The sequence below is a fragment of the Mus caroli genome, chromosome 6 (assembly GCF_900094665.2).
Source record: "Mus caroli chromosome 6, CAROLI_EIJ_v1.1, whole genome shotgun sequence".
Classification (NCBI taxonomy): Eukaryota; Metazoa; Chordata; class Mammalia; order Rodentia; family Muridae; genus Mus; species Mus caroli.
Genome location: NC_034575.1, coordinates 8,020,076 through 8,033,317, shown reverse-complemented (window position 1 = coordinate 8,033,317; position 13,242 = coordinate 8,020,076). Strand labels below are relative to the sequence as shown.

General features: G+C 33.7%; 1 protein-coding gene across 8 annotated transcripts in view; it reads right to left on the bottom strand.

Moving 5' to 3' along the window:
• Positions 1–13,242, bottom strand: part of Phf14 (PHD finger protein 14) — a 175,115-nt gene that overhangs the window by 66,268 nt on the left and 95,605 nt on the right. For 7 of the 8 annotated variants that reach the window (XM_029478629.1, XM_021165026.2, XM_029478628.1 and 4 more), the window contains 2 exons: positions 8,550–8,600; positions 8,306–8,427 (listed from right to left, as the gene is read on the bottom strand). In XM_029478629.1, coding sequence (XP_029334489.1) covers positions 8,306–8,427; positions 8,550–8,600 — 173 coding nt within the window. Of the gene's footprint in view, positions 1–2,087; positions 7,702–8,305; positions 8,428–8,549; positions 8,601–13,242 lie in introns of those variants that run through there. The other variant, XM_021165029.2, reaches the window with a different exon arrangement.

The window sequence follows — 13,242 nt, the reverse complement described above, 5'->3', positions numbered from 1 at the left end:
TAAAAAAAAAAAAAGAAAAGGTAACCAAAGTTGACTTCCATACCCACAGGTAACCAAACACACCAGCAAACATCACAAATACACATAGTAAACTAATTATGTAGGGCTCTCTTCAAAATTAAAGAACTGCTTTCCAGAAATAATACCTACATTCCTTAAGGACACAGACTCTCTGCAGACCATCATGATCCAACCTCAAACTAGTTGGCTGACTGTAGTGCAGGAGAATAAACCAGGGTCTTATATGTACAGAGCTGTACCAATAAACTACAACCCTCATCTCACCTGTAAGCCTGAGATCTAAAAACACACGGGGGGTGAGTCCACGGGCACGCCTGTGTGGAATTACTAGGTTGAAGGTGAAACCACCTGCCTATGCTGGGCTGGGATCCTGGACTACAGAAAGGAAGAAACTAAGCTGAGAACAAGCATTCGTCTCCCTCTGCTTCCTAACCACAGATGCAATATAACCAGCCCCCAGGCAAGCTCCTGCCACTATAGCTCCTTTTCTCTGATGAACTACACCCAGGAAATGAGAGGCAAAATCAAGTAAACAAACAAATCATTCCTTTCTCAAACTGCTTTTCTCAGGGTATTTTATCATAGCTATAAGACAAGTATGCATGTAATCTTCAAATTGTAGCCTTTCACATTCTTCCTATACTGTCTCCTAGTTATTAGATGTTTTCAGATAAGTCTCATGTTCTGTTTTTCACTAGTGTGAAAAATATTGCCACTTGACTTAGATAAAGCAGAGGAGGAGCTGGAGAGTAGACTGTCCCTTAGTAAATAAGAAAATGATTATTTGACTTGTACTAGTCAACAACCAATCCATGTACATCAACAGTACTAACAAGAAACCTAGGATTATATGAATGGCATGTATATATCAGTTAGAGAATGAACTGAAGAAGGTAAAGTGGGGGTGCAGTGCGGGGGGCAGGTTTAATAGTTCCAAGGCTATACTCTTAAGGAGAAAAGAGAAAATTAAAAGCACAATCTGTTACCTAAATTATCTGTGTAGACACAGGAAGGCATCTTAAGAGGCATCCGGATCAGCTATGCCATGTGACTCTGCAGTTATGACTTCTGACACGGGAAGTCTATTTACATAAGCTACAGAGAAGACTGGGTTAACAGCATGAGACTTCTCAGGCAAGGACAAGCTGACATTTTATTAACATTAGTACAAAATAGTCTCATTTTCTAAGCTTACTGAATTTAATGGACCGAAATTCATTACTATGCACTGGTATGCTTAAATGACCCACCTCTACTAAAACAGTAATCCTCCAGATCACAGATAATCAAGAGACCAACTTTTGTGAGGTACATCTGATCTACAAAGTTCATTCACAAAATGAAAGTTGCAATGCTTGAATACCTTTTTTTGTACAAAGGAGTGATTAATTATTTGCCGCTCTAAAGTTTAGCTTTGCATTATGTTTCTTTAACCTTGAGCAGTGATGCACTTTTCCTAAGGCAGAAGAACCACAGAATGCTATTTTTAAGAGAGGAACAAAATATTACTAATGATCAAAAGAGTAGAAGTATGCATCACATACCACAAAAGAGTAGAAGTAGCACCACAACTTTACCTAAATGGCAACTTTAATAAATTGTGTGCCATTAAACTTATGTGTTATATATGTTAACCAAGTATGTGTGCATGTAACATATATATATATATATATATATATATATATATATATATATACACATACACACACACTCTATAAGTACAATGTAATTATATTCATTGACTATGAAAATGTTGAAATGCCTTAAAGTTATCTAAAATCACCTTCTCAAACTTTAAATATCCCAGAAAAGCTTGGACCAAATTCCCTCTCCATAATTAGTGCTATAATTCTTATTCACTATAAAGTAAAACCAAATTATAACACAGTGACTTATAAAGTTTAAAAGAATAAAATATTTTCATAAATATTAATTTTAAGAAATAGCTTGCTTAAGAGAATAAGGTTGTAGCATTCAACCTTAAAAAAACGAAGGCCAAAAAGTCATCAAAAACATTAAAAAAAAAAAAAACAGAAAGAACATGGGACATGGACTGAGTCCCACCAACTAGCCTGTACACAAATCTGTTACAAGGATTTATTATTTACTTATTTATTTATGGGGGGAAGGGGGGAGAGTTTCACTATGGGACTATGCAACTCAGACTGGTCTCTAACAATTATTCTCCTGCCCCTGCCCCACAAATATTAGGATTAATGGCTTCTGCAACGTGTGTGGAATTCACACACAAGTTTTAAGCAGCAGGGAACTAAAACATAGAATATCAAACATTGTGGAATGTGGAGTGAGATGGTACAAGCTTGAATTCATTACTTTTTAGTTATACAACTTGGGAAGTAACTTGACTCTGTGCCTTTTCTCACCAAAACCATCTCAGTAGTAATGACATTGCCTGCCTTGCCAGGTAGCAAAATTATTTAAGATGAACACATAGAATGAGATGAAAAATTCCATGTTTTCTAATTAGTACACGTGGAATGTTTATCATTACCTAATCTTGCATTACATCATCACATTTATCATTCCAGACAACCTAAATAGCAGGCATTATTGTCTGTAAATTTTAATAGTAAAATTAAACCAAAAAGAGATGAAGGCAAAGTTCACAAATTACAAAGGGTTCAAGCCAACAGTGATTATAAATAGTTTATTACACAATATTGCCTCCTAAAATATAGAAAAAAACTACTCAGTTTTTACTAAAAGCCAGGTACAGCTATATAGTAAAAGATATCATTTCAAAAAATAAAAAAAAGTAACAAATTGAAGGAAGTGAAAACTTAAGGGATGAAAATTACAGCTCAACAGAGGTGTTTAAACAGGACACTTGCTTACTCATCAAGGGAACAGGGGCTATTTATGGATTTGTTTGTATTGTCCTAGAGTAATCAGAGACAGAGCAGCTGGAGAACCAGCTTCCATTCGAAGAGGCTTACTAAACTTAAATTATAAAGCAACAGGAAAGTTGACTATTAAAACTGTGGTTTAAAATTGTTTTAAAAATAAACCACACAATTGTCAGTTTCACCACACAGGAACTCAAGGCAAAAGAATCACTGTATATTTAAGGCCTGTCTAGTCTACACTTCCAGGCCAGCCTAGACAACCCTGTCTCAAAACTCATCCCCACCACATCACCAAAATGTTAAAAATTCAGAACATAAAGCTACTATGTGGTCATAATTATAAACCTTCATTTAAATACAAGCACTCCCTTACGATTCAGTCTAGATTTGGAATACTGTTTTTTTTTTTCTTCTGCTTTGATATGAACCCTGTTAAAATTAAAAGATAGTTTCAGGATATGAATTATAGGAAATAAATACATCAAAGATATGTAGCTATGGTACTTCTGCTTTGCCTTTCATATTCAATCTACCATGAGAAGTAGGAACACTAAGTATGCTGTCAAAGTATTAAAATAATTTGTTAAAGCACAGAAGAAGGCAATTTAGTGAGATTGTAAACAGCAATGAAGAAAGATGGGAGGAGCATTTACCTAGTGTGAGCTAGACCTTGCTCAGTCACTAGCACAATGCATACAATAGTCATTCAATAAAAATAGTAATTTTGATATTAGAAGTTTATAAAAAGCCAGTAATGAAGAAATTCTATAAACAAAGCAGTGTAAGAATTCTATGAAATTTAATTCTATCTTTCCTTAAAAAAAAACCAAAAGAATATTTTTAAAGTAACTTGAGTGATCTATTTTTAGTGATATTCAATAACATGGAAATAATGACCATGTTTATAGGGCCAGGATTATAGGGCACTTGCCTACCATGTACAGTATTAGAACAGGAAAAAATATCTTTGAAAATAGTTAACAAAATAACAGCCAAATTCAGGATCACAATCAGTCCAATCAAATCTCAAAGAGAAAAACTCAATTATGATCCAGGAAATTTACAACCCTATACACTAGCTAAAACAAACAAACAAAAAAGTTAATTAAAAATCTAAATACTCAGACTCATTAGAGAATACTTGAAATAAAATCTATTATACATGAATTCTTGCTGGTATCCCTGATAGTTTAATGATGCAACCAAATTTAGTTTCGGAAAAAACATTATGAAGTCAGACATTTAAAATGTGAAAAAAAAAATCAAAATGCTGATAGCATTACTTAGGCATCAAGCTAACCTTATATCCAAAATGGTTCAGTATCTATATAAACTCACCATATACGCAGATGAGATTCCAGCATGCAATTAATAGTGCAGAATTAGCTATAAAACTGAAATAGCTTCACAGATTATTTCCTATCTGCATGCTTCTAACAGCTATATACAAAATAAAATAAAAGGCATCAGCTTAAGAAAATTCACAGATAAGAATTTTCTAGACTCTTTCCTGGTGTGTCTCACACAGGAGGAAAGGGTGCCACACTGTGTTTACCTGGTTAATATAAACTTTGAGGCTTACAGTTCAGTCTTGCTCTCAATTTAATAGCAGAGTAAAAAGCTCATGGAGATGAAAGGACTGCTTATCTCCAAAATTCAACTTTTAAAGAATCAAATACTTTGAAAGAGAAAAATTCTTCCATGTCTACTCTTTTATAGGTATACCAAATTTGCTTCCTTACCTAATACACATATACACATAAGTGTGCATGCATTCTAATTGTACCAAAAAGCAATTCTCATTTTAAACTTTTAAAACACACCTACTAGATACATGTTCTTATATTCAGTGACCTGATTTGCTCATAGATTAAATTTTATAATATTTTTATTAAATAAAAAAGAGCCAATGCTTCTATGAGTTTATTAAGTGCCTGTGATTCGTTTATCAAGTATTTCGGAGGATCCTCGTAGATTAAATTTAATCATAATATTTTTATTAAATAAAAAAGAGTCAATGCTTCTATGGAGTTTATTAAGTGCATGTGATTCATTTATCAAGTATTTCTGAGGATAATAGGTGGAAAAAAGGAAACGGCATCAGCAATTGGATAATCTAAATATAGAACATCTTTATCAAAGCAAGTATGTTCACAGAGAGATATCACAATTTAACAGGCCTCAAGTAGTCCTTTAGCTTTTTAACTGTATTTTTTTTTAAAATTAGGTATTTATTTCATTTACATTTCCAGTGCTATCCCAAAAAGTCCCCCATACCCCCACCCCCCTCTCCCCTACCCACCCATTCCCACTTCTTGGCCCTGGTGTTCCCCTGTACTGAGGCATATAAAGTTTGCAAGACCAATGGGCCTCTCTTTCCAGTGATTGCCCACTAGGCAATCTTTTGATACATATGCAGCTAGAGTCAAGAGCTCTGGGGTACTGGTTAGTTCATAATGTTGTTCCACCTATAGGGTTGCAGACCCCTTTAGCTCCTTGGGTACTTTCTCTAGAGGGCAAATTTATCAGGTAATGTTTAAGTTTAAAAATAACATTTGAAATGTAAATAAAGAAAATATCTGATGAAAAACATAATAAAAGATGGGAAATGGAAGTACTGTTTTTAAAAATTCCTCAAGATTATATTAAAGGCAAATTAAATATTTTTATAACCTTGATAATCCTATTTCTCTCATTTGGTGAAATTAATTTAATCATTTCCAAAAATACATAATAGCATTTACTTGAGGCAATGTTTCTCATTGAGATCAGAGGTCCCTGATAAAGCCACAGCAGCAGGTCAGTGGGCCTCACGATCTCTTCCTCCACAGCAAAGGGATTATACTCAAAGTCTTACACACACAGCTTCTTTGTGAATACTGGGAATATAACTTAGTTTCTTAGTATAGTAAGTAGCCTGCTGACTTAGCTATCTCCCTGCCCTTAAAATGTATCTTTACAAGAAAAAAAGTCATATATAAGAGATCATCATGAAATCCTGGGTTTAATCCCTAAGATTGCAAATTAATTAATTAATTAGTTAATTAATTAATTAAATGAATAAGTGTCTGTGACTAATAAATTAGGTATATTAAAATCAGAGATAAAATACTATGCATGCATGATAAAGGTACAAAACAACCATAAAAATATGACCTTGGAGAAAGGATTTTTCAAATAATGGTGCCAATTCCAAAATAAATGAGATGCCAGACAAACTGACAAATATTAAGTATAAAATTAATTTTACTAAGCAAACAAAATTTTATATAAAATATTTAAATCCAAGAACAGTGGTGTCTAAACTGGACATATTTTTAAAAAAAAACGATAACGTTACAACTAAAAAACACTTGTGGGCATGGAGAGATGGCTCAGCGATTAAGAGCACTGACTGCTCTCAGAGAGGTTCAATTCCCAGCCACCACATGGTGGCTCACAACCATCTGTAATGGCATCTGATGCCCTCTTTTGATGTGTGTGAAGAAAGAGACAGTGTACTCATATAAAAAAGAAAATCTTAAAACAAAACAAAACACTTGTGATATTACCTCATATCCAATTTTAACCTAGAAAATATTAATGAAAACATTGAATTGTATACATATAAATTCCTTTAAAAGTTTTACAGATGGTTTATGCTCCTCTCTCTTAATAAGGCAAACCAGAGAAAGAAGCTAGCTTTCTATATTATCAATTCTAGAGTAGCAAATATTGTCACCTTCCAAAAACTGATAAAATTCTAGATGCTATTTATTGTAATAATGTGAGTAGGAATAAGTGTTCTAGAAGAAAGCCATGAAATAGATAAGAAGGGTAATAATCTCAAAAAATCTTAACAATTCTAGAAGAAAGATGAAACCTATTTTTTGAAAGACAACTAAAATATAATCGTTTGAAAATACCCTAGAAAAAAAGATCTTCTTGAAATAAAAACTGTATTCATTTCTATTATCAAATATATCAAAAAAATAATACAACCCAGTAAAAATCTATATATCCTAACATAAATGATCCAGAAGATAATGTTCTATAGAGATTCCCATAGTTAAAGGAGGGTCAGCAGCATGAAAGCTTGGGGAATTTCAAATTCATCAAGCTCCCCAACCGTATCCCCAGCGCAAGGGAATTTCCTTTCATTGAGTTTTGTTAATTATATGTGGCTATCATTAAAAAAAAAGTCATAGTTTTATGAATACAACTAAGTCATACTTATGCTTCTGGTATCACCACTGACAGTCTTCAAAAATCCATAATGGGAAGACAACTATTCAGGGGTAATTCTCAAAGCTGAGAGAAATTTAACTTGTGATAGGACTTCATCTATAGAGCAGTTCTTATCCTTTTACTTCTTCACTAGAATTTTTACTTCCTCCTAATCTTCTAAAAAAAAACAAACCTAATAACTTTATAACTCAATGCCTTTTATGAGAAGTTATATTCTTAGTGACTGAAATACATGACGCCATTTTAATAGTTAATGTTTTAAATCATACAATACAAATATGTGTTTTATCATTTTTTATTCCTTTTGAAATGTTTACTTTCTTTGTCCCCAGTTAATTGACTATAGATTTATTAAACATCATTTCTAAAACAACTCAGAAAATGCTCCCTTCCACACTGTGTGTCACACTGTTCCACACTGTGTGTCATTGGCCCCTGAAAGACTAGACACTCTTAAATGAGCACTTTTTGCTTTCCATCCATGCCCCACCTCCCCCCATCACTTTGAGTAGTTTCTTCTTTTAGCCAGAGATACAAAGTCTTTGAAGCTTGAGGAGTAGCCACTGAGCAGCATCAGCTGAGGTTCCTGGAAGGTATCATGTTTGACTTAAAAAATTTTTAAAGTACAAAACAAAACAAACAAAGAAGGAATTCAAACAAAAAATAAACTCTATCTAGGCCATCTTTTCACCTTTCTTTATTTCATAACAGAGAAGCATTTAACACATTCATTTTGGAAAGCAATGAGGAAGTGCTATGAAAGCTGTTGCCAATCATCCTCTATCATCACCAATGTGAGTTAACTTCAACTTTTATGATATGCCAAGGGTCTTTAGAAACTGTGGTCTAATGAGATAAATAAACATAATAACCTCAGTACAAGGGACTCAGAACAAATATTTCGGCAGAATCTTACAGAAAGCATTACCAATTTATTCTCAAGAGAAAATGAATTCTCTTGCTCAAGATCCATACTCGCTGTTATTTATATCTCAATTTAGAACATAAACATGTCTAGCACATTAATAAGTGGAGAAAATGTATTTCCAAAGTAGCATTCTCACTAAATAGCATTTTATAAAGGATTTCTTCTGTAGTTGTTTTTACTTTATCTGTCATTAAAAAAATAAAATGATGGGCATTTATTTGGCTTTGACCCCCTAAGGACAAGGTCTCCACATTCAATTTACCTGACGAGATTCTCATTATCTCCAGTTCCTTTGCAAGTTGAACACTCAGTTCTTAAGTCTTCAGCTTTGGGCTTCTTCTGTAACACAGACTGCCTCTGCCTCCTTTCCCTAGGAACTCTTTCCTGCCATACAAAAAAACAAGTAAACAAAACAAATCTGAATAGGAAGAATGGAATGGAAATAACTCAAAGCAAGAAAGTTTCCCTAAGTTCAGACTATGAAAAAGAATTTAACTTATTCAAACCTCATGTTTTTCTTCCTCAGGAACAAAGGTTCGCTTTCGTCCTCTGGTTCTCTGGAAAGAAAATCCATAAAAATTCTTAAGGTTTATCACGATAAATATAAATTTTCTTTGTTACATTTTAGATCTTATGTTGGAAAACTGGTGTTTGTAATTAATGTTGTATTGTTCCAATGCATGTTGCTAAAATTATATCATTTGATATACTACCTTTTTTATATAAATACGCACATATTTGATAGGAAAGAACTAATATTCCAAGACTTTCTTCAGCATTTCATACTTACATGAAATGATTTACTCAGAGTAATTTTTCGGGTCTTACCAGCAATCGCTTCTACAACTAAAACACTGAAACTGGAATCATATCATATCTATTGTTTTCCCACACATGTACCTATGTATGTATGTTTGTGCAATACAAAAAAAAAAAAATCCCTAAGTAACCACAAAAAAGGTAGAAGGCAAAGACCAAAATTCTCAAATTATTAAGATTAGCTAAAATAATTTTGTAAAAAAGTTTATATCCTACATTTGGATTGTATTTGTATTTCATTTGAAAGAAGGCATCCACATGTTTAAAGGAAATAAAATAATGGTGTTTACAGCCAGTATGGTTAAACTCTCTAGCTTACATAGCACGGCTGCTGAAGACTTACAATCCCCATCTGCAGACCACTGCTCTACAGACTAGATAAGACACAAGGTACCACTTAGGTTTTATTCTAGTAGCTGAGATAAAAAACAAAACAACAACAACAACAACAAAACATTTATTTCAAAATGAGAGTGGTGTCAAATAATCCTCACCAGGACTATTTTCTAATATAAATGAATCAATGCTGTAATTGTCAGTTTTTCAGATTAGCTAGTCCCTTGCTAATTAATACCAAAACGCACAAATGTCATACTCTGTGATTTTTCACTGCTAACCAAAATCCAATTAAAGTCATTCAAGACAAGGAAACTTAAGATTTACAACAACACTAATGCATTTATATTAATTTTTTTTCTGACCACAACAGAGGAGTTAGGGGAAGGACTGGAGAAGCTGAAGGGACTTGCAACACCATAGGAAGAACAACAATACGAAGCAGTCCCCCCAGAGCTCCCAGGGACTAAACCACCAATCAAGGAGTACACATGGAGGGATCCATGGCTCCAGCCATATATGTAGCTGAGGATGGCCTTATCTGCCATCAATGGGAGGGGAGGCCCTTGGTCCTATGAAGGTTCGATGTCCCAGTGTAGTGGAATGCTAGGGCAGTGAGACAGGAGTAGGTAGGTGGGTGGATAAGCTCCCTCATAGAAACAGGGGGAAGGGGAGATGGGATAGGGGCCTTGTGAAGGAAAAACAGAGAAGGGGAATAACATTTGAAATGTAAATAAATAAGATAACCAATAAAAAAATAATTGTCAAAAAATGTTCTATTGGGAATTATTTGGTACCTAACTTTGTAATAAATGTTCTTTAAATCTCAGCTGTTAAAATAAATCATTTGTGTTCCATCCAGTCCATAGTAGTGGTCTGCAGATGGGGAGTATAAGTCATTATGACACAATGTTTATTCCATCCAATGTTTCAGAAATTTTGTTTTGATAAAATAAACATAAATAGTTCATTTACAACTAATACACAATTGCACTACACTGTGTAATACAAACACTCAAGATTTGGCAAAAGTTTAAACTATTTTTTCGCTTTCTTGGTATTCATAGTACTGTAACTTTCATAGATAGGCCATTTCAATAAGGCTTCAGAATGGTAAAGAATATTAAAGGGAAAATGCTCAAATTCCCCATTAAAGTTCCACAATCATTTGCATAAAATGCTCCAAGGCTTTTATAACCCTTAATGTGGGGAGGGGGTAGGCAGGTAACTATAATTTATCTAGTTATGAACAATTTTCTTAGCCATTTAGATCACTTGCCTCTGTCTGTCATTTTTTACTTAAAAAATATGATAAGCCACACATCAGAAAAATTTGAACGGTCCCATATATCATGAATTTAATTTTCATTATAATCGTATTAATAGGCATTTTCCTAAGCTTACATCCAAAAATATTCATCAATAAACACTTTTCAGATTCTCAACACTACAATATTAACACTGCTGTGACTAACTTGTACATGTGCAAGCTAGATAGAATATGTCATTACCTCTCAATTAAAGACTACCACTGGAGGGGTAGCAATTTTAGCAACAACACATATAAAATGGAGTGATAAGACCCATGAATTTGTATACTGGCTTTAATAAACTTTTCAATATTAATAAAACAAATGCAAACTATAGCTTGCCCCCTTGCCTTAATAAATTAATATGTAAGAAGAGAAGGAAACACATTAAATTTGTTAATTCCTTCTCCAAAACAATGACCTAAAAGAAGCAGTGTTCTCTACAAGAAAGTAGGGTTCAGTAAAGACTGAAAATGTATTGTGACTACTGTATTTACTATGTCAACAAATACATCTTAAAACATCCCAAAATTTATGAGTCATGGGAAATAAAAATTACAGGACTTCAAAGAAAGTAAAACGGATGCATGAGGGAATGCACAAAGAGAAAGGGACAGGCCCCCGAAAGCCCTCTGGAACTTGTGTAAAAGATGAAAAGTCACCAGATGCATACAGTATAAAGAAATGAAAAACAAAATCGGAAAGCTTTCAAGCTACATTAAAGTTATTAGAAAATATACCCAAAAGTAAATATGATTTTTAAAGTAACTTCAAAAGAGACATGAAGACTCTCATTTATTTGCTTCAAATGTAATTCCTATGCCTAAAAGGAAGAAGATTCTCTCCTCACAAAAACAATGCAGAGAAAATGTCACCATTACGGCTCTCAGCAGGAAGCAAGGCCAGGCTGTCTTCACAGTAGTTCTACAGCATCACCCATAAAATATAAGCAGGAACAAGAGACTGGAACCAAGTCTCAACATTTGAGTCTACCAAGCTAGAAACTATAACAGTAACGACTTCTGAGACCAGTAGGGTGAACTATGGAAATAAACACTCATGTTATACAGAGCTTTTAAAGTTATACCTAAAGTTTAACTAACAAGATTCCTCCTAAATATAAGTCATATTTTAATATCTTTAATATGATACAAATGATGCATCCCTTTAAAAACTGATATAAGAAAACTTGTTAAACAATTTTTAAAAACAAATAGATTTTGCACCATTTCAGTAAGAATGAAACCCGCAAGCTCAACATTGATAAGGAATGTAAAAAACAAAGCAAAACATGTGAACACGGCTACATAGGTGCTACCAGAATAATTAGCTGAGTAACTTAAATTGGTTGAGTAATTGTGTGCTACTACTTTCATATTGACTGAACACAAACCAGGCATTTGGAAAGAAAGAACGTAAAATAGAAAAAAATTGCACCTACCATATATGGACGAGACTGGCCCATGTCTTTATTGATGATTGGTGTGGGTGTAGCTCAGCCTGCTACATAAAACAGGCTAATGAAGCCATGAGGAGCAAGCCAGTAAGCAGAATTTCCCCAAGGCCTCTGCATTGGCTCTGCAATAGCTCCTGACTCCACACTGCTATCTTGATCTCCCTCAGTGATTGACTGTGTTATGGAACGCTAAGGTGAAATAAACCCTTTCCTTCCTAACCTGGTTGTGGTCACAGTGTCTTAATCACAGCAATAAAAAACATATCTAAGACAAGTTGAGAGAAGAAAAATGGATACTGGCTTAGAAATGCAGACAAAATGGGCAGGAACATACTGAAGTCAATTGAATTTAGATTTAATTGTGCTTATTTCATAGACAATTTGGGGGAAAATCAGACTATTTTGTTAATTTGTATACTATTTGTAATTATTTTTAGGGTGGTTGGATTGAATTTGGGGTCTTGAACAAGCTAGGCAAGAGCTTGACCAATAAGATATATCCCCAGCCCTTATCAACTCATTTAATTGAGTCTCTGTCCTGTGCACAAAACTCTTCAAGCAACACTGGTGACCATTTGCAAGGCATCAGTGGGACCAAAGAAAAATAGCATGTTCTAGTATAAGAGAATTCTGATTATTGTTATTTTCTTTATTATCTGAACATTAATTAAAAAGATCCATTTTACCCTATTGTCCATTAACAGAAATAATTTAAACATAAATATAAAGGAAAAAAATCCTTGTGTCATGTGTTTATTCATTCATTAAATTAGTAAGTATTTAAAGGCACTTCATTTTAATGGTAATAAAGACAGAAAGAGTTCCTTGAAAATATTTCATTATCCCTGGCACTGTCCTTTCTAGAACTTCATTATTCAGTCATTTTCTCAACTTCATAATGCCAAACTAGGTTTGACTCTATTAACTCACATAAAAATAGAGAATACTTGCAACAAAGTTTCACTGATAATTTACAATTACATACTGCAAGTCATCAGTTTAAGAATATAAATAGAGCAAAAGGTATATTCTTTTAGGTTTGGGTAAAATATTCTGTAACTAGCCTTAGGTCCAACTGGTGTATAATATCTGTTACCATCTCTGTCAAGTTTTTGTCTGGATGATCTGTCTATTGATGAGAAAAGGGTATTAAAGACTACTACTATCAGGATGTAAGGGTCAATATGTGATTTAAGCTGTAGTAATGTTTCTTTTACTTTACACAAGGATACCCTTGTGTTTGAGGCAGAGATGTTAAGAAATGAAATGTCATCTTCA